A 22421-nucleotide genomic window follows, 5' to 3' on the forward strand; every position below is an offset into this window, starting at 1 on the left:
ACTAAGCGCTTGACAGCGTGCACTGTAACAGTGTCACTAAACTCTGCTCCCTTCCTCTCCCTCCCCCCTCCAGCCCTTTCCCCTTAAGGCCTCCCCCCGACCTCGCACCTCTCCCCTCTTTCTCCTGGAGCTCGGCCAGTGGGAAGGAAGGGGTCGATAGGGCCAAGGGACCGGGCCCAGATAGGAGGGCAAACACCGGGTGACTACGTACTGACCTCACATACACACACACCCACTGTCTGCTGGGCTGTCACAGGCGAAGGGTCCTCTCCGGCCTCCCCGCCTCCCCTCTCTCCCCCCTCCATCCTCCCCTGCTCACAAAAGTCTCCCGGGGTTGCTCAGTCCACGGGGGATCGAGGGGAGTCCACTAAAGAGGCACCCAAACGGCTACCTTACCGCTATGGGCTCTCGTTGTATCCCGGCTAGACTACCGTGTCGGCCTTCTCTCTGACCTCCCTTCCTCCTCTCTCGCCCCGCTCCGGTCTATTCTTCACTCCGCCGCCCGGCTCATCTTCCCGCAGAGACGATCTGGGCGTGTCACTCCCCTTCTTAAACGACTCCAGTGGTTGCCCATCGACCTCCGCTCCAAACAAAAACTCCTCACTCTAGGCTTCGAGGCTCTCCATCACCTCGCCCCTTCCTACCTCTCCTCCCATCTCTCTTTCTACCGCCCACCCCGCACGCTCCGCTCCTCCGCCGCCCACCTCCTCGCCGTCCCTCGGTCTCGCCCGTCCCGCCGTCGACCCCCGGGTCGCGTCCTCCCGCGGTCCCGGAACGCCCTCCCTCCTCACCTCCGCCAAACCGATTCTCTTCCCCTCTTCAAAACCCTACTTAAAAATCACCTCCTCCGAGAGGCCTTCCCAGACCGAGTTCCTCTTCCCCCTCTACTCCCTCTGCCATCCCCCCTTCACCTCTCCGCAGCTAAACCCTCATTTTCCCCTTTTCCCTCTGCTCCTCCACCTCTCCCTTCCCCTCCCCACAGCACCGTACTCGTCCGCTCCACTGTATATATTTTCGTTACCCTATTTATTTTGTTAACGAATCGTACATCGCCTCGATTCTATTTAGTCGCCATCGGTTTTTACGAGACGTTCTTCCCCTCGACGCTGTTTATCGCCATCGTTCTCGTCCGACCGTCTCCCCCGATCAGACCGTAAGCCCGTCAAACGGCAGGGACCGTCTCTATCTGTTGCCGACTTGTTCATCCCAAGCGCTTAGTACAGTGCTCTGCACATAGTAAGCGCTCAATAAATACTATTGAATGAATGAATGAATGAATGAATGAACGTGACCGGGGGGACTGGAGGCCGGACTGGACTCGGGACACCGGGGTTCTAGCCATGGCCCACTCCAAGACTGCCGTGTGACCTTGGACGAGTCACTGAACTCCCGTAGCCCTCGGTATCCTCAGCCGTGAAGTGAAGATGAGCCCTGCTCCCCCCTCCCCTGGACACTGTGAGGCTCGGGTGGGACAGGGAACGTGTCCAATGAGGGCTTGCCCAAGGTCACACGGCAGACAGGCGGTGGGGCTGGTATGGGGCTCTGTCACTCGCCGGGGAAGGGCCGAGAAGCAGCATGGCCTAGCGGATAGAGCCCGGGCCTGGGAGTCAGAGGACTTGGGTTCTAATCGCTGCTCTGCCACTCGGCTGCTGGGTGGCCCCGAGCAAGTCACTTGACATCTCTGTTCCCCATTTCCCTCGTCTGTAAAATGGGGAGTCAGTACTTAGACTGTGAGCCCTATGTGGGACAGGGACCGGATCTGATCTGATAACGGTTGTTTGAGGGGGGTTTTTTGTGGTGTTTGTCAAGCACTTACTAAGGGCTAGGCACTGTACTAATCACAGGAGTAGATTGATTCACTCATTCGTATTTATTGAACGCTTACTGTGTGCAGAGCACCGTGATAAGCGCTCGAGAGAGTACAATATGACAAGAAACGGGCACATATCCTGCCCACAACGAGCTTACAGTCTACAGATAAAAGCCAGTCGTGTTGGACACACTGTGCCTTTTACAGATGAGGTAACTGAGGCACTGAGAATCGCCCATCTCGTACCTACTGCAGCCCTTGAAACCCCTGCCCACCCCCCATCCCTTGCCCCTCATGACTTGGCTACCTACTTGAAGAAAATCAAAACCATAAGGCATGAGCTCCCTTATATCTCCCCCGCTCCTCTCCAGTTCCTCCCTCCTCCTACCCCTTCCTTTAACTTTCTCATCCTATCCAGCAGCATCTCAAGAACAGATCTATCTCCTCTCAAAATCCATTCCCTCCATCTGCGCATTCGACCCCATTCATTCGCACAATATCAAAATGATAATAATAATGGTACTTGTTAAGTGCTTACTATGTGCCGAGCACTCTTCTAAGCTCCAGGGTAGATACAAGTTAATCGGGTTGGACACAGTCCCCGTCCCACGTGAGGCTCACACTCTTAATCCCCATTTTACAGATGAGGTGACTGAGGCCAAGAGAAGGGAAGGGACTTTTCCAAAGTAACACAGCAGAAATGTGACTGAGGGATTGGCACCCAGGTCCTTCTGGCTCCCGGGCCCGTGGTCTAGCCACTAAACCACTCTGCTGCTTATAAAACACTTGCCCCCTCCCAGATCGCTGTCTTCAACTGTTTGCTTTCCAATGGCTTCTTGCCCACCGCTTTCAAACAGGCCCGTGTCTCCCGTCCTAAAAAAACCCTCTCTGGACCTCACGGCTCCCTCCAGTCATCACTCCAGCTCCCTCCCGCTCCTATGCAACTTTTCCCTCTGCAAACTCCATCGCCTCTATCTCGCCACCCACCCCTCGCCCACGTCCTGCCTCTGGCCTGGAACCTCCTCCCTCTTCGTGTCCCACAGTCACTCTCCCCGTCTTCAAAGTCTTATCCAAGGGACGTCTCCTCCAAGAGGCCTTCCCAGACTAATCCCGCCTTTCCTCAGCTCCCACTCCCTCCTGCATCAGCCTGATTTACCCCTTTTGCTCTTCCCTCCTCCCAGCCCCACACCACTTATGTCCATACCTCTGACTTCCTTTATTTGTATTTGTATTCAAGTCTGTCTCCCCCTCTTCTAGACTATAAGCTGGAATGGGCAGGGAATGTGTCAGTTTATTGTGGTATTATACTTTCCCAAGCGCTTAGTACCAAGCGCTGCACACAATAAGCACTCAACAAATACAAATGAAAGAATGAAAAGGATTGGGGGCTGAGCGGAGAGGCCTCTCCCCGGCTCCCTCCCTCTCTCTCTCACACACATACATACACACTTACACATGTCATTCTGCTGGCCCGAGGGGACCAGGTTTAGCTCCCACCTCCTGTTCCCCCCAATTCCTCAGGGCCCACAATGAACGACGACAGATAGGAGGAATAATGTTATTTTAAATTCATAACACTTCCTGTGATAGCTTTCTTATTTGAGAAAAAAAAATTGCAGCTACTGTCTCGCAGACAAGTCAGAGAGAGAAATCCATTCAGAAGTTGACCTTTAAAAAGTAGGGTCCGGGGCTGCGTTTACGTGGGAGGAAAACTCCTCCAAGCAGGTCAGTAGTCTCCCTTTCCCCCATCCCTCCGACTCCTAGACACAGGGGTCACAGCAATGCAGGGAGGGGTCATAACCCGGCCCGACCCAGCCCGGCAGGGGCTTTCCTGGCTTCCCCACCAGCCTCTCGGGCGGGGTCGGTCCGGGGAGCGGGATGGCCCGGACTCTTGGTTATCTGGGATCGGAGAAACACTACTGATTCAGTGCAATCAAGAGGGGGAAGGGGGGAGGGGTGGGAAAAACAATAATAATAATAATGGCAATTGTTAAGCACTGTAGGAAGGGAGCACGGGGAAGGGGAAAGGGGACAGCTGGAGGATGGGGAGAATGGACTGGCTCTTGTTGAAACCTCAGTAGAGGGACACTCCGGTTTGGGGAGGAGCTGGGGGTGCTTGGACATAGGTGAGGAGATTTGACGGGGTGTCCAGAAGTTTAGGCTGGCGGGTAGAGAAAGTGGTCAGCAGGAAGGGTGGGGGCAGCCGGGCTCCTCTGTCCCACGCAGGTGACTCGCTCAGGCTGAGGCTAAAAACAAACAGTGGAGGAGGGGCTGGGGAATCACAGCTCCCTCCAGCCTCCACGCAAACCACACACCAGACCCCCCCCAAACCTCCTCCCCCCACAGATCCCTCCTCCCACCAACACACCTCGCAAGCCACAACCCCCTTCCGCACACCCCAACTCACCTTTCATGGGAATGGATGAGTCAGAGCCTGGGGAGAGAGAGAGGGAGACGGGTCAGAGTCAGGAGCTGGGAGTTGATCTCTCTTGAACCCAGGACCCCAGCCCTTCCCTGCCCAGCCTGTGGGACCCTTCCCCTTCTCTCCATCTCCTCCTCTGTCTCCCCTTCACCCTAACACCTCCGTACTCACTTGCAGGGGTGTAGTTCCCTCCTTTGGGACCTGGGGAAAAAAAATACAGTGAGAAGAAACGGGAGGGGGGCCAGCAGAAAGAGCAATGGAGAGGAGGGGGCCGGAGGCTCGACGGTGTGGGCAGGGCCTGGAAGGGGTATGGTCCAGGTGCAGCTGGAGCCAGATTAAGGATCAGAGGTCTGGAGGGAAGAAGGGAGTTTGCCTGGAAACTACATTTCCCGGAAGGCACAGCCTCCATTCCCCAGAGTCCACCTTCCACGGCTCCGATGCCTGACCGCTGACCCTGGAGCCTCCAGGCGGCCAGGCCAGGGCAGGTCTGGGCCCAGAAAACTAACGGCTAATCCCCGTCCGGCCACGGCCGGGGCAGGGACAGTGGAGAGGGAGAGCGGTGGGGTCGGGGCTGACCCACCCGCTCACACCGGAACCACGGGACTTCCAGCCTTTCCCACTGCCTGGTTCTGGAAGGGTGGGGGCAGAGGCCAGGAAGGGTAGATAGGGTTGGGGGACCGGGCGATTCAGACCCCTCGGGGCCCAGGCACCAGCCCGGTGGGCTCAGACCCAGACCTCCCTCCCTCTGCCCCACCCCCCCACAGCTCCATTCCATCTCCTCCCTCCTACCTGACTTCTTCCTCTTCCAGATGACGAACCCAACCACGGCCGCGGTGACGAGCAGGATGACGACCACAGCCCCCACGATGGCCGCGATGGGTGGGGATGCGTCTGGAACTGGTGCCGGAGGAGAGAGAGGGTCACCCCGGGAGTGAGGCCACGACCCCCTGCACCGCCCACAGCCGCGCCCGATCCCCGAGACCCCTCCTCACGGAGGACGGCCGGGACCCCGGCTTCAGCCTGGACCTCAAACCCCCGTGAAGCCCCCGCGGCTCCCCGCTGCCCTGTTCCCCCGCCCCCCGGACCTCTGCCCCTCACCCCACTTCACGGCGAGGGGCTGGGCCAGGCCCTCGTGTTCCACGACGCAGACGTATTTCTGCTCCTCTCCCCGGGGCACGTTGACCGACGCCCATTTCTGGAAGTTGCCGTCTCCGCTAGGCCGCGTGCCCACGAACTCCATTTCCTGGCTCATGTCTTTCCCTTCCCGCTCCCACTTGAACTTGATGTCCGCCGGGTAGAAGCCGAGGGCCCGGCACCGCAGGCTGACGTCCTCCCCGTCGGGGCCGGTGTGACGGGTCACCTCCACCTCGGGGGGATCTGCGGGGGAGATCGGGTCGGGGCGGGTACTCCGCCCCCAGAGAGACCCCTCGGAGCGGGGTCCGGCCTCGTACCTAGGGGCTTTCCGCAGGGGCCGTCCGAGAAGGGTCCCCGTCCCTTGAGGGGTCTCCCTCCCCCAAGTCGAGGGGCCGAGGGGCCCCGAGACAGAATCCTCCCCGACCCCAGGAGGGGCCCAGCATCTGTCTGGGCTTTGGGGTCCGGACAGGGATTAGGGGAGGACCTCCTGCCCCCAGAGCCGGCAGCCCGGGGTGTGGAGGAGGGGGACAGAGGGGAACGCTGGGGTGGGTACAAGGTAAACAGGCTGGACACAGTCCCCGTCCCACATGGGGCTCACAGTCTAGGTAGGAAGGAGTAGGATTCCCCTGGGAAGGAGCAGCGTGGCCTAGTGGAAAGAGCACGGACCCGAGTGACTCAGAGGACCCGGGTTCTTATCCCGGCTCTGCCACTTTTCTGCCGAGTGACCTTGGGCAAGTCACTTTGCTTCTCTGGGCCTCGGTTCCCTCATCTGTAAAATGGAGATTAAGACCGCGAGCCCTACGTGAAACGGGGACCTCGTCCGACCCGATCACCTTGTATCTACCCAGGAGCTCAGGACGGTGCCCGGCGCCCTTTAAGTGCTTAACAGATTCCACGATTCTTATCATTATCGTTTATCATCATCGCCATTCCTCGTGCCCGAGTGTCCTTATCGGTAAAAAGAGGATTAAATCCTACTCCCTCTTACATAGACCGTGAGCCCCAAGGGGGACGCGCACCGCGTCCGACCCGACGATCCCGTATCCACCCCACCGGTCGGAACGGTGTCCGGCACAGAGTCGGCGCTCGACGAGTGCCGTTAAAAATAAAATACAATTTTCAAACATGTGGCGCTGACACTTGGGGAGCTAAAGGTGATGACGACAGTAAGAATAACAGAAGTGTCACTGGTCCCTGTTGAGGTGATAACAATAATAACTATAGCAATAGGCATCAGGGGGCTGATCATAATGATGATAATAATATTAACAACCATAATAATAACCCCCAGGGAGCTGGTAGTAATAAAAATGGCAATAATAACTACGGTGATGATAATAGCAATAATAATAATAATGGAATTAAACCTCCAGGGAGCTGATGGTAATAAAATAATAAAATAATGGTAATAATAATAATAATAATAATAATAATAATAATATTCAAAGCCCCAGGGAGCTGATAGTAAAAATAGAAATAATGATAATAGTTGTATTAGATTCTCCAGGGGAATGCATAGTGCCATAGTAACACCACCAATAATCATACTACTAATAATTACAATAACTATTTTCATTATAATAATAATTATAAAATAACGGTAACCATTAGACTCCCCCAGGGAGCTGAGCGTTATAACCACAAAGGTACTGTTACTTTTATCATCCAGGGGGTTTAGAAAAATACAGATGACAATGGAATGACAATAACAATGCTATTAGGAGCTGGTGACTTAATAATGGGAATATTAATAATAACAATAAGAGGATTAGGACTTTGGGAATTGACAATAAAATAATGACTGTGTTTTGGGGCCCCGATGAGCTGACATAATGGTAATAATAATAATAATAATAATGATAACAATGGTATTAGGCTCTAAAAAGCTGATGATAATAAGAACAATATTAATGATGTTAGCGGGTGTGGAACTCATGAAAAGAATAACAGCGTTAACATGGGTGGAGCTAATCATCATCATAATAATAATATTGTTAACACGTGTGGAGCTAATGATGATAATAATAATAATGCTAGCAGCTAATGATGACGATGATAATAATAATAATAACGATAATAGAATTGTTCCCTGGGGAGCCGTTAAGAATAAGAGCATCATAAGCAAATCACTTCGCTTCTCTGGGCCTCAGTTCCCTCATCTGTAAAATGGAGATCAAGACTCGAGCCCTACGTGAAACGGGGACCGTGTCCAACCGGATCACCTTGTATCTACCCAGGAGCTCAGGATGATGCCCGGCACCCAGTAAGGGCTTAACAGATACCACGATTCTTATCATTATCTTTATCCTTACTGCCATTCCTCGTGCCCGAGTGTCCTTATCAGTAAAAAGAGGGTTAAATCCTACTCCCTCTTACTTAGACCGTGAGCCCCTAGGGGGACGCGGACCGCGTCCGACCCGACGATCCCGTATCCACCCCACCGGTCGGAACGGTGTCCGGCACAGTGTCGGTGCTCGACGAGTGACGTTAAAAGTAAAATACAATTTTAAAAAATGTGATACAGGCACTTGGGGAGCTAAAAGTTACGACAATAGTGACGATGATAGACGTGTCATCGGCCCCCGGTGAGGTGATAACAATAACAACAATAGTAATAGGCATTGGGGGGTTTGATAATAATAATAATAATAATAATAGACGCCCCCGGGGGGAGCTGATAGTAATAAAAACAACAGTAATAACTACGGTGATAATAATCGCCATAATAATAATATTAAACCACCAGGGAGCTGACAGTCATAAAAATATTAAAATAATAGAAATAATAGTAAGAATAATATTCAAAGCCCCAGGGAGCTGAGAGTAACAAAAATAACAATAATAACTACGGTGATAATAATCGCCACAATAATAATATTAAACCTCCGGGGAGCTGACGGTCATAAAAATATTAAAATAATAGAAATAATAGTAAGAATAATATTCAAAAGCCCCAGGGAGCTGAGAGTAATAAAAATAACAACAACAACTACGGTGATAATAATCGCCACAATAATAATATTAAACCTCCGGGGAGCTGACGGTCATAAAAATATTAAAATAATAGAAATAACAGTAAGAATGATATTCAAAGCCCCAGGGAGCTTAGAGTAATAAAAATAACAATAACAACTACGGTGATAATAATCGCCACAATAATAATATTAGACCTCCGGGGAGCTGACGGTCATAAAAATATTAAAATAATAGAAATAACAGTAAGGATGATATTCAAAGCCCCAGGGAGCTGAGAGTAATAAAAATAACAACAACAACTACGGTGATAATAATCGCCACAATAATAATATTAGACCTCCGGGGAGCTGACGGTCATAAAAATATTAAAATAATAGAAATAACAGTAAGGATGATATTCAAAGCCCCAGGGAGCTGAGAGTAATAAAAATAACAATAACAACTACGGTGATAATAATCGCCACAATAATAATATTAAACCTCCGGGGAGCTGATGGTCATAAAAATATTAAAATAATAGAAATAATAGTAAGGATGATATTCAAAAGCCCCAGGGAGCTGAGAGTAATAAAAATAACAATAACAACTACGGTGATAATAATCGCCACAATAATAATATTAAACCTCCGGGGAGCTGACGGTCATAAAAATATTAAAATAATAGAAATAATAGTGAGGATGATCTTCAAAGCCCCAGGGAGCTGGCAGTAAAAATAGAAATGATCATAATAATAGGTGTATCGGATTGCCCAGGGGAACGCAGCGTGCACAGCCACCACATCAATAATTACACTACCTATAGTTAGGATGATAAGGCTAAGGAGTTAAAGATAATACCACTAATAGCGTTACCACGTGTGGAGCTAAGGCTGGTAGGAGTAGCGTTAACGAATGCCGCTCTTAATAGCGGCGACGATGAGGATGACGGAATGGCTCCTCGGGGAGCAGAAGAAGGGGTTGTGCCCGCGTGGCGCCGGGGAAATCCCACCCAAGGGCCGACGGAGAAACTATCCCGCCCTCCTGCCCGGCGGACCCCGCCGCCCCGGCCTCGGGGGCTCCGCGGAAGGGAGGGGAGGGGAGGGGAGGGTGGAGCGGGCGCTACCTGCCCGGGTCAGGCTGGGACCCCCGAACCCCACGTATTTCCGGAGCCACTCGATGCACTCGTCCTCCAGATAGGCCTTGTCTCGCTCGGCGATGGTCCGGTCGGCCTCCCACTTGCGCTTGGTGTTGAGGGCCCCGGCGTCCGCCGCCGTCCAGCTCAGCGTGGCCTTGTCCAGCGCGATGTAGTCCCGCCCGTCGTAGCCGTACTGCATGAACCCTTGGCCGGGGGTGTCGTCCTCCCGCAGCTGGCAGCCGTACATCCCCTGAACGGTGTGAGACCCTGCCGGACCCCGCCCCGTCAGACCACCCGGGGAGGGCACCGCCCCCGCCCCCCGGGAGGACCCCCCCCCCCCCGAGGCGGAACGACGGACGGACGGGGCTCCCCACGCTCGCCCCGGGGCCGGCCACGGCGCGCTCACCCGACCCCCCCCCCCGGACCCGACCCTCCCTCCGGGCATCGCGGGGGCCCGTGGGAGCCGGGAGCCCCACGCCCCGGGCCCGGGCTCACCTTCCTTGCTCTGGTTGTAGTAGCCCTGGAGGGTCGGCAGGTTCGTGCGGAAATACTGCGCCGTGTCCTTCGCGATCTGTGTCTCCCGGGCCCAGTATTCCTTCCCCTCGTTGTCCCGGATCCAGGGGGTCCGCGGCTCCGCCTGGCCCCGCCCCCCGTCGCCTTCGAACCGGACGAACTGCACTTCGTCCACGTAGCCCACGACCGTGAACTCGGACACCCCGGAGCCGGGCCGGCTCACTCCGGTGAAGAAATAGCGCAGCCAGTGCGACCCTGACACACAAGACACGACACGGACACCGTCAGGACACGCTGCCCGACACCGCGCTGACCCCTCCCCTCCGTCCCCGCCCAGCAGCTCTACCCCCTCCCCCGGCCCTGTACTAGACACCCCGCCCCGACAATCACACACGGGCTCTCCTCCTCCCACCCCCTCCCTGCGCTGATAATCACCACGATGGTATCTCTTACACAATTATTATGTAATAATGTAATTATGTAATGTATTATGTAATAGTGTTGGTATTTGTTAAGCGCTTACTATGTGCCGTGCACTGTTCTAAGCGCTGGGGTAGACATAGGGGAATCGGGTCGTCCCATGTGGGGCTCACGGTCTTCATCCCCATTTTACAGATGAGGGAACTGAGGCCCAGAGCAGTTAAGTGACTTGCCCACAGTCACACAGCCGACGAGTGGCGGAGCTGGGATTCGAACTCATGAGCCCTGCCTCCAAAGCCCGTGCCCTTTCCACTGAGCCACGGTGCTCTTTCCGCTGAGCCACGCTGTGGCTAACACTGTTCTAAGCGCTGGGGTAGATAGAATAAAAATAATGATGCTATTTGCTCAGCGCTTACAATGCGCCAAGCACTATTCTAAGCGCTGAGATAGATACAATAATAACGATGGTAGTGACTAAGAGCTTCCTATGCGCCAAGCACTGTTCTAAGCCCTGGGACCGATGCAATAACAACGATGGTATTTGCTAAGCGCTTACTATGCGCCAAGCACTGTTCTAAGCGCTGGGACAGATGCAATAATAACGATGGTATTTGCTAAGCGCCTACTATGAGCCAAGCACTGTTCTAAGCGCTGGGGTAGATGCAATAAAAATAATAACAGTGGTATTTGCTAAGCGCTTACTGTGCGCCAAGCACTGTTCTAAGCACTGGGATAGATACAATAATAACGATGGTATTTGCTAAGCGCCTACTATGCGCCAAGCACTGTTCTAAGCGCTGGGGTAGATGCAATAAAAATAATAACGATGGTATTTGCTAAGCGCTTACTGTGCGCCAAGCACTGTTCTAAGCACTGGGATAGATACAATAATAATGATGGTATTTGCTAAGCGCCTACTATGCGCCAAGCACTGTTCTAAGCGCTGGGGTAGATGCAATAAAAAATAATAACGATGGTATTTGCTAAGCGCCTACTGTGCGCCAAGCACTGTTCTAAGCACTGGGATAGATACAATAATAACGATGGTATTTGCTAAGCGCCTACTATGCGCCAAGCACTGTTCTAAGCCCTGGGGTAGATGCAATAAAAATAACAACGATGGTATTTGCTAAGCGCTTACTATGCGCCAAGCACTGTTCTAAGCCCTGGGAGAGATACAGTAATAACAACACTGGTATTTGCTAAGCACTCACTATGCGCCAAGCACTGTTCTAAGCGCTGGGATAGATACAATAACAGCGATGGTATTTCCAAACGCTTACTATGCGCCAAGCACTATTCTAAGCCCTGGGATAGATACAGTAATAACGATGGTATTTGCTAAGCGCCTACTATGCGCCAAGCACTGTTCTAAGCCCTGGGGTAGATGATACAATAATAACGATGGTATTTGCTAAGCGCCTACTATGCGCCAAGCACTGTTCTAAGTGCTGGGGTAGATGATACAATAATAACGATGGTATTTGCTAAGCGCCTACTATGGGCCAAGCACTGTTCTAAGCCCTGGGGTAGATACGCTGATAGTCATAACGATGGTAGTTCTTAAGCGCTCACTGTGCGCCAAGCATCTCCGCTCCCTTGGAGCCGGTCCCCTTATTCCCGGCCGAATCCGCCGCCACATGGACTCGGGAATCTCCTCTCCCTTGGAGCTGCGCCTTGGATGGCACGGCCCTTATTCCCGGCCAGCTGTTTGACTGCCGATCGCCGACTCATCTACGCCGGGACGGCCTCTCCTTTGGAGCCGCACCTCAGACCTCTGGTCCCTGTTCACGCCGAACCTTTCTCCTCCAGTCATCGCCGCCACGTCGACTCGGGACCTCCGCTTCCTTGGAGCCGCCGGGCTTATAGTCAGTTCTCCAACCTGGACTTCTGAACCCCCGCTCAAGGACTCCGACACTGAGGATCCCCACCCCCCAACGCCACCGCAGGCCCCACAGCCACCAGATCCACGAATAGCTCCCACACCTCCCCATAACTTTCCCTGACCCTCGTAGCCCGTCCCGGTAGCAAACCCGAGCCGCAGGACTCGATTCTCCCCAGCACCACCACAACCCAGAGTCGTGAGACATTGTGCTCCCCTGCTCGGGCCTTGGGACATTGTGATTCCCTGCTCCTCCCACCCCCGGGCCTTGGGACATTGTGCTCCCCTGCTCGGGCCTTGGGATATTGTATTCCCCAACCGCCCTCCCCCCACTCCACCCAGAAGCGGCCATCCTTTGGGAAGCCCTCACTCCCTCCTCCCCCCCATGAGGTGATTGACTCCCCCCACCTTCCCCTTCCCCATCCCCAGGCAACAATGTCCTTGTTCTCACCGTGTTACCTTACTCACCAGAAAGGGAGGAGGTGTCATCTTCCTCCTCTCGCCCCGTTGCCGTTGCCGCTTCCGCACTATCCCTCGTCCCCCCTCCCTCTCCTTCCCCTCCTTCGAAGCCCATATCATTCGCCTCCACCACCCTCTCCAGATACTTGTAGCCGTCATCTACCGCCCTCTCGGTCCCACCACCGACTTCTTCAACCACCTTGACCCCTTTCTCACCTTCTTCCTCTCCTTCTTCCCCGCCCACTCTGATCCTCGGAGACTTCAACATCCACATGGATGTACCCGGTGACCCCTCTGCCGCCCGCCTGCTATCGCTCCTCGACTCTGACCCCCCGCTCCACCACGCCTCGTCCACTCGCCGACTCGGTCGCACCCTCGATCTCCTCATCTCTCACTGCTACACTATCTCCACCCTCACCGACTCTGAAATCCCTCTCTCGGACCATAACCTTCTCACCTCTCTCATACTCCCTCCCCCTGCAAATCTGTATTACTCCCCCACAGAGACCTCCGCTCTCTTGATCCCATCCGTCTCTCCCAAAGCATCTCATCTCACCCCACCTCGCCTCCCTCTCCTCTCTTCCCACTCTCGATGACCAGATTACTGCTCTCGACTCCACCCTCTCTACTCAACACGCTCACTCCCCTTTCCCTCCGACGCTCTCGCTCCACTAACCCGCAGCCTTGTATCTCCGCCTCTGTCCGCCTCCTTCGCTCTTATGCTCCAGCTGCTGAGCGCTGCTGGCGAAGGTCCAAGCACCAAGCCAACCTTATCCATTTCAACTTTATCCCTTCCTGCCTTAACTCTGCTCTCTCCTCTGCCAGGCAAAACTACTTTTCTTCCCTCATCGACGCCCATGCCCATCACCCCCGCCAACTGTTCTGGACCTTTAATTCTCTTCTCAGGCCCCCTGTTCCACCCTCTCCCTCATCCCTCACCCCCTAGATCTGGCCACCTACTTCATCATGAAAATTAATACAATCAGATCTGAGCTCCCCAAAGTCACCCCTCCCTCTTCTGCCTCCCCCACCCCCCAACCCTCTCCCCTTTCCCCTCTTTCCCTGCAGCATCCTCAGAGGAGATCTCCCTCCTCGCAGGTGCCACCCCCTCCACCTGTGCCTCGCACCCCATTCCCGCTCACCTGATAAAAACCATCGCCCCTGCCCTCCTCCCCTCCTCCCCTCCTTAACTTCTATCTTTAACCGCTCACTTTCCAATGGCTTCTTCCCCTCTGCCTTCAAACATGCCCACATCTCCCCCATCCTAAAAAAACCCTCTCTTGACCCCACTTCCCCTTCCAGTTATCACCCTACCTCCCACCTACCCTTCCAAGCTCCTAGAACGAGTGGTCTACACCCCCTGCCTAGAATTCCTTAACTCCAATTTTCTCCTGGACCCCCTCCGATCTGGCTTCCATCCCCTCCGCTCTACCGAAACTGCTCTCTCAAAGGTCACCCGTGACCTCCTTCTTGCCAAATCCAATGGCTCCTACTCTATCCTAATCCTCCGTGACCTCTCAGCTGCCTTTGACACTGTCGACCATCCCCTTCTCCTCCACACTTTATCTCACCTTGGCTTCACAGACTCCATCCTCTCCTGGTTCTCCTCTTATCTCTCTGGCTGTTCATTCTCGGTGTCCTCCGCAGGCTCCTCCTCCCCCTCCCATCCTCTAACTGCAGAAATTCCTCAAGGGTCAGTTCTTGGCGCTCTTCTGTTCTCCATTTACACTCTCTCCCTCGGTGAACTCATTCGCTCCCACGGCTTCAACTATCATCTCTATGCAGATGACACAAATCTACATCTCCACCCGTCAGGCTCGTATCTCCTCCTGCCTCCAAGACGTCTCTACCTGGATGTCTACCCGCCACCTAAAACTCAACATGTCCAAAACTGGGCTCCTTATCTTCCCTCCCAAGCCCTGTCCTCTTCCTGACTTGCCTATCACCTTGGATGGTACGACCATCCTTCCCGTCTGTCAAGGCCGCAACCTTGGTGTCATCCTTGACTCGGCTCTCTCGTTCACCCCACAAATCCGATCCGTCACCGAGACCTGCCGGTCTCACCTTTATATTATCGCCAAGATCCACCCTTTCCTCTCCACCCAAACGTCTACCTTACCGGTACAGGCTCTCATAATATCCCGGCTGGATTACTGTGTCAGCCTTCTCTCTGATCTCCCTTCCTCCTGTCTCTCCCCGCTCCAGTCTCTTCTTCATTCCGCTGCCCGGCTCATCTTCCTGCACAAATGCTCTGGGTCTGTCAATCCCCTTCTTAAAAACCTCCAGTGGTTGCCTGTCGACCTCCGCACGAAACAACTTCTCACTGTAGGCTTCAAGGCTCTCCATCACCTTGCCCGCTCCTGCCTCTCCTCCCTTCTCTATTTCTCCTGCCCACCCTGCACGCTCCGGTCCTCTGCCGCCCACCTCCTCACCGCCCCCGTTCTTGCCTATCTCGCCGTCGACCCCTGGCCTACGTCCTCCCGCCGTCCTGGAACGCCCTCCCTCCTCACCTCCGCCAAACTCACTCTCTTCCCCTCTTCAAAGCCCTACTGAGAGCTCACCTCCTCCAAGAGGCCTTCCCAGACTGAGCTTCCCCTTTTTCCTCTGCTCCCTCTCTGCCCCCTCCCTTCACCTCCCCTCAGGTAAGCTCCCTTTCCCTCCTTTCCCTCTTCTCCTCCACCTCTCCCTCTTCTCCTCCACCTCTCCCTTCCCCTCCCTTCAGCACTGTGCTCGTCTGCTAATTTTATATATTTTTATTACCCTATTTATTTTGTTAATGAGATGTACATCCCCTTGATTCTATTTATTGCTATTGTTTTTGTCTGTCTCCCCTGATTAGACTGTAAGCCCATCAATGGGCAGGGATGGTGTCTATCTGTTGCCGAATTGTACATTCCAAGCGCTTAGTACAGAGCTCTGCACATAGTGAGCGATCACTAAATACTACTGAATAACTGTTCTAAGCACTGGGATAGATACAATAACAAGAATAACAACGATGCTATTTCCCAAGTGCTTATTACGCACCAAGCACTGTTCTAAGCACTGGGGTAGATACAATAATAAGAACGATAGTATTTGTTAAACACTCTGCGCTAAGCACTGTTCTAAGGACTGCGGGAGATAGAACAATAATAATAATAATGATAGTATCTGCTAAGTGCTTACTACGTGCCAAGCACTGTTCTAAGCACTGGAGTAGATATAATAATAATTATGGTGTTTGTTAAGCGCTTATTACGCACCAAGCACTGTGCTAAGTTCTGGTGTAGATACAATAATAATAATAATGGTATTTGCTAAGCACTTATTACATGCCAAGCACTGTTCTAAGCGCTGGGGGAGATACAATAATAAAAATAACGATGGTATTTGTGAAGGGCTTCCTATGTGCCAGGCAGTGTACTAAGCGCTAACTGTAATTATTATTGTTTGTATATTTATTAAGTGCTTACTATGTGCCGGTGTCCCAAACTGACCCTGGGGTACCGACCCTCTCAAGGTCAAATGCTATCTCGTGACCTCCTGAGCCAGCAGGCCCAACTCGGAAGTTAGGGTGGAATACCACTCCACAACCGAAACTGCCAGATTGACAGCCCAAGCTGGGAATACAGAAGGTGCCCCTCGCCCCCGTGCCAATCAAACTAGGAACGGAGGAGGGGGGGAGGACAGAGATTGGAGAAACTGAGGCCGGAAGCTGGAAGGGCCTCAGGGCGCAGGTGATAGATACCTGCCGCCTCTTACCTTCTGTTCAGAGGAACGGGACTCGCAGCAGCCGGCTGCAGGTCGCCTCCGTCAAGAGCGTGAGAAGGCCGCTCTGCCTGCACCGAGTGAGGAGCCGTGGGATGGGTGAGTGTCCCGTCCTGTTGCACGCTCTTGGGGTTGGAAGCCAGACGCTTCACCGTGGGTATGTAACGTTTAAAGGGATCTGATGCCCAAGTGGGTGCCTCCCGAGTGGGACGTCAAAAGGGTGGGAGCTAGCCGCCTCACCAAGGGCGAGTAACCATAAGTGGGTAACGCATAACTGGGTTTAACGCATAAGTGTAGGTAACTCATAAGTGTATGTAACTCATCAGTGTTTAACGCATAAGTGTATTTAACGCAAAGGTGGATTCCTCCCGGGTGGGGCGAGCACATGGTGGGAGCCAGCCGACTCACCACGGGATGAGTAAATCATAAGGGGGCTCGGGTGTCCGGCCACACGCAAGTAACATACCGGTGTGTTCCGCCCGTTAGGGAAGCCTCAACGCCATATTTCTCCCAAAAGGGAAGGCCGATTTGTCCCGTCTAAATAACTAATTAATTCAATTCGCCCCATGGAATAAATTCTATACAAAACTCAGGTTTTCCATCCCCAGCCTCTCTCTCTTGCCACACCGATTCCAAAAGAACCTGTTCCCGGCAACGGGTGACAGCCGGGCACAGTACTAAGCACTAATTCTTCTTAGTATTGTAATTATGGCATTTGCTAAGCACTTACTATGTGCCAGGCACTGTACTAAGCACTAATTATTCTTAGTATTATTATCATGATGTTTGTTAAGCGCTGACTCTGTGCCAGGCATCGTACTAACCGCTAATTATTCCTATTATTTTTATGGCATTTGTTAAGCACTTGCTGTGTGCCAGGCACTGTATTAAGCACTAATTATTCCATTTTAATGGCTTTTCTTAAGCGCTAACTGTATGCCGGACACTGTGCTAAACTCTAATTATTCCTATTGTTTTTATGTGTTTTGTTAAATGCTTGCTTGTGCCACGCACTGTACTGAGCCCTAATTATTCCTATTATTTTTATATGAATAAGGATGGTACTTGTTAAGCGTTTACTATGTGCCAAGCACTGCTCTAAGTCCTGGGCACTGTTCTAAGTGCTGGGCATGGCTTACTAGGTGCCACACACCGAACTAGGCACTAAGTATTCTTAGTACTATCATGGTATTTGCTAAGTGCTTCCTATGTGCCAGGCACTGTACTAAACACTAATTATTCTTAGTATTAGTATCAGGGTATTGGTTAAGCCCTTCCTCTGTGCCAGGCACCGTACTAAGTGCTAGTTAGCGCGAAGCACGGGAAGCAGTGTGGCTCAGGGGAAAAGAGCCTGGGCTTCGGAGTCAGAGGTCATGAGTTCGACTCCCGGCTCTGCCACTTGTCAGCTGTGTGACTGTGGGCAAGTCACTTAACTTCTCTGTGCCTCAGTTACCTCATCTGTAAAATGGGGATTAACTGTGAGCCTCACGTGGGACAAGCTGCTGACGCTGTATCTACCCCAGCGCTTAGAACAGTGCTCTGCACACAGTAAGCGCTTAACAAATACCAACATTATTATTATTCTTGGTATTATTATCATCGTGGTATTTGTTAAGGGCTTAATGTGTGCCAGGCACTGTAGTGAGCGCTATTGTTATTATGGTATTTGTTAAAGTTCTACTGTGTGCCAGGCACTGTTAAGCACTAGTTATTCTTAGTATTATTATCATTGTGGTATTTGTTAAGGGTTTACCGTGTGCCAGACACTGTACTGAACGCTATAATTATTATGTATTTGTTAAAGTGCTAGTGTACCAGGCACTGTATTAAGCACTAATTATTCTTAGCATTATCGTCATGGTATTTGTTAAGCCCTTACTATGTGCCAGGCACTGTACTAAGCACTAATTATTCTTAGTATTATTATCATGATGTTTGTTAAGCGCTGAGTCTGTGCCAGGCATCGTACTAACCGCTAATTATTCCTATTATTTTTATGGCATTTGTTAAGCACTTGCTGTGTGCCAGGCACTGTATTAAGCACTAATTATTCCATTTTAATAGCTTTTCTTAAGCGCTTACTGTATGCCAGACACTGTGCTAAACTCTAATTATTCCTATTGTTTTTATGTGTTTTGTTAAATGCTTGCTTGTGCCACGCACTGTACTGAGCCCTAATTATTCCTATTATTTTTATATGAATAAGGATGGTACTTGTTAAGCGTTTACTATGTGCCAAGCACTGCTCTAAGTCCTGGGCACTGTTCTAAGCGCTGGGCATGGCTTACTAGGTGCCACACACCGAACTAGGCACTAATTATTCTTAGTACTATCATGGTATTTGCTAAGTGCTTCCTATGTGCCAGGCACTGTACTAAACACTAATTACTCTTAGTATTAGTATCAGGGTATTTGTTAAGCCCTTCCTATGTGCCAGGCACTGTACTAAGTGCTAGTTATTCTTGGTATTATTATCATCATGGTATCTGTTAAGGGCTTAATGTGTGCCAGGCACTGTAGTGAGCGCTATTATTATTATGGTATTTGTTAAAGTTCTACTGTGTGCCAGGCACTGTATTAAGCACTAGTTATTCTTAGTATTATTATCATTGTGGTATTTGTTAAGGGCTTACCGTGTGCCAGACACTGTACTGAACGCTATTATTATTATGTATTTGTTAAAGTGCTAGTGTACCAGGCACTGTATTAAGCACTAATTATTCTTAGCATTATCGTCATGGTATTTGTTAAGCCCTTACTATGTGCCAGCCACTGTACTGAGCGCTAATTATTATTGTCATTAATATGATTACAAGCAAATGGGGTCGCACAGAGTCCCCGTCCCCCGTGGGGCTCACGGTCTCGATCCCCATTTTCCAGATGAGGTCACTGAGGCACCGCACACCCCCTCCCCCCCGCCAGCTCTGTTTACCGCCACCCCCTTCCCCTCCCCTGGACTGGACACCCCCACACCGCCTCCGCTTTCCCCCGCTCCGTCCCGCCCCGACCCAGCTCTGCATTAGTCACCCCCCACCAACGGCTCTGCCCCCTTCATCCCTTTTCCTGCCCCAGCCCTGTACTAGACACCCCCACCCCTCAAGGGGCTCTGCTGACCAACTGTGGGCATCTCACTTCACTTCTCTGGGCCTCAGTGACCTCATCTGTAAAATGGGGATTAAGACTGTGAGCCCCATGTGGGACCACCTGATGACCTTGTAATAATAATAATAATAATGGTACTTGTTAAATGCTTTCCTGTGTGCCAAGCACTGTCCTAAACACTGAGGTAGATTCAAGATTGTCTCATATGGGGCTCACAGTCTGAATCCCCATTTTATAGATGAGGTGACTGAGGCACCGAGAAGTCAAGTGACTTGACCAAAGTCAAACAAGTGGTGGACCTGGGATGAGAACCCACGTCCTCTTACTCCCAAACCCATGCTCTTGTATCTACCCCAGTGCTTAGAACAGTGTTGGGCACAGGTAAGCACTTAATAAGTACCATCATTATTAATTATTAATATTCCCCTCCCCCCAACCCTGATCAGGGCACCCCCTGGCAGCCTCTCCTCCTCACCCCCCTGCCAATGTGGAAGCAGTGTGGCCTAGTGCATAGGGCCCGGGTTTGGGAGTCAAAGGATGTGGGTTCTAATCCCCACTCTGCCTCTCGTCTGCTGTGTGACCTTGGGCAAGTCACTTCACTTCCTCTGGGCTTCAAGTGACCTCATCTGTCAAATGGGGATGAAGGCTGTGATCCCCACATGGGACAACCTGATGACCTTGTATCTACCCCAGAGCTTAGACCAGTGTTTGGCACACAGTAAGTGCTCAACGAACACCGTTACTATTATCTACCCCAGCGCCTAGAACTGTCCTTGGTACAAAGTTAGGTGCTTATCGAATACCATTATTACCATCACCACCATGTCAGCGTGACTTAAGTAGAAAGAGACCGGGCTTGGGAGTCACAGGACGTGGGTTCTAATCCCGGCTCCGCCACCTGTCTGCTGTGCGACCTTAGAGAAGTCACTTCACTTCTCCGGGCCTCGGTTACTTTGTCTGTAAAATGGGGATTGATGACTCTATATCTACCCTAGTGCCTAGAACAGTACCTGGCACATAGTAAGCACTTAACAAACACCATAATTATAGAGACGCGGCATAGCCTAGTGGCAAGACCGCGGCCTTGGGAGTCAGAGATCGTGGGTTCTAATCCGGACTCCTCCCCTGGTCTGCTGTTTGACCTGGGGCAAGCCCCTTCACTTCTCCGTTCCCTCGCCTGCAATATGGGGACTAAGGACAACGATGACATTTAAGCGCTTACTCTGTGCTCCTCGTGGGGCGGCCCGCTTAGCTTGGCTCTACCCCAGCGCTCAGTACAGTGCTTAACACCCACCATCATTATGATGATGTTCCATACCCCGGCTCTGCTCCTCTCCCCGCCCCCTCCCCTCTAGGCCCAGCACCTCCAGCCCTCGGCAGGTCTGACCCCCTCCGGTCCCCTCCCCTCTTTTCAGGCCTCGCTGCCTCGACGCCCCCCGACCCCCAAATCCGGCCGCAGCCCCCCGACGACCCCCCCGGCTCCCACACTCACTGCCAAAGGTCTCCGGCAGCAGAGCTGCCCCCAGCCCCAGCAGCAGCAGCAAGATGAAGGCCGGGGTCTCCATCCTCGTGTCCAAGGCCGACACCTTGCACGCCTCGCCAACTCGGGCTGGGCATGCAGGCGGGTCTCCTCTTTATAGGCTCCGAACGCGGCCTCCTGATTGGTCGCCGCCCCCGCGGGCGACCAATAGGCCCCGAGGCATCTGCCCGCGTCATCCGTCACTAGGCAGAGCGAGCAGAGAGAGTTTGAGTCGATTAGAAACCGAAAGGCAGAAGAGGGAAATCCCCGCCCCGGAAAATACCGGCGTTTCGGGTGTCACCGTCTCTCCGTCTCCATCTTCATTCAGTCTTATTTATTGAGCTCTTACACTGTACTAAGCGCTTGGGAGAGGATAAAACAACAACCATCAGAATCATCACAGTCATCATCATCTTCAGCGCTTACTAAGTGCCAAGCACTGTTCTAAGCGCTGGGGGAGATACCAGGTCATCAGGCTGGGGCTCAGCACGTGGAGCTCACCGTCTTCATCCCCATATGACGGAAGAGGGAACTGAGGCCCAGAGAAGTGAAGTGACTGGCCCAAAGTCACCCAGCTGATAGGTGGTGGAGCTGAGATTAGAACTCATGACCACTGACTCCCAAGCCCAGTCTCTTTCCACTAAGCCACGCTGCTCCATAAAATGGGGGTATTGCTTAAGCGCCGGGCACTGTCCTAAGCGTTGGAGGGGTGGAAGCAAGCAAACTGGGCCGGACACTGTCCCTGGCCCACACGGGGTTCACAATCTTAATCCCCATTTTACAGATGAGGTCGTTGAGGCCCAGAAAAGTGAAGTGACTGGTCCAAGGTCACACAGCAGACAGGTGGCAGAGCCAGGATTAGAAAGCAGGTCCTTCTGACCCTTGGCCGGTGTTCCGTCCACTGCTCCTCTCCAACAGGGTTCCCAGGCTAGAAGAGGGATGTATTATCTCGGGGTCTATTTCTCAGACCCTCTTTTTTAATTTCTGTGTCTCTTGTCTCTCTGTCTCCCTTGCTCTCTGTCTCTGTGTCTATATCTCTGTGCCGCCCGCCTCCGCGCTACAGCAGCGCCACCTGGTGGGTGGATCCCAGGCCGGGTTGTTCTGAGGTTCATTCAACCGTATTTATTATTATTATTATTATCATTATTATTATTATTAATGTTGGTATTTGTTAAGTGCTTACCATGTGCCAAGCACTGTTCTAAGCGGTAGGTACCAGGTCATCAGGTTGTCCCACATACGGCTCACACTCGTCCCATTTTACAGATGAGGTAACTGAAGCACAAAGTTAAGCGCTTACCGGGTGCAGAGCAATAATAA

The 22421-nt window shown here is 52.2% G+C and overlaps 1 protein-coding gene across 1 annotated transcript; it reads right to left on the reverse strand.

Moving 5' to 3' along the window:
* Window positions 1-3354: 3354 nt before the first annotated feature.
* LOC100078249 (BOLA class I histocompatibility antigen, alpha chain BL3-7) lies at window positions 3355-21195 on the reverse strand. Its single transcript, XM_029054052.2, has 8 exons — window positions 21075-21195; window positions 9952-10224; window positions 9445-9723; window positions 5331-5609; window positions 5022-5129; window positions 4404-4433; window positions 4218-4244; window positions 3355-4056 (listed from the first exon to the last, which is right to left on the reverse strand). The coding sequence occupies exons 1-8, from the start codon at window positions 21145-21147 to the stop codon at window positions 4046-4048; spliced, it is 1080 nt and encodes a 359-aa protein (XP_028909885.1). The 5' UTR covers window positions 21148-21195; the 3' UTR covers window positions 3355-4045.
* Between the last annotated feature and the right edge of the window lie 1226 nt (window positions 21196-22421).

Source organism: Ornithorhynchus anatinus, chromosome X3, assembly GCF_004115215.2.
Source record: "Ornithorhynchus anatinus isolate Pmale09 chromosome X3, mOrnAna1.pri.v4, whole genome shotgun sequence".
In the NCBI taxonomy this organism is placed as follows: Eukaryota; Metazoa; Chordata; class Mammalia; order Monotremata; family Ornithorhynchidae; genus Ornithorhynchus; species Ornithorhynchus anatinus.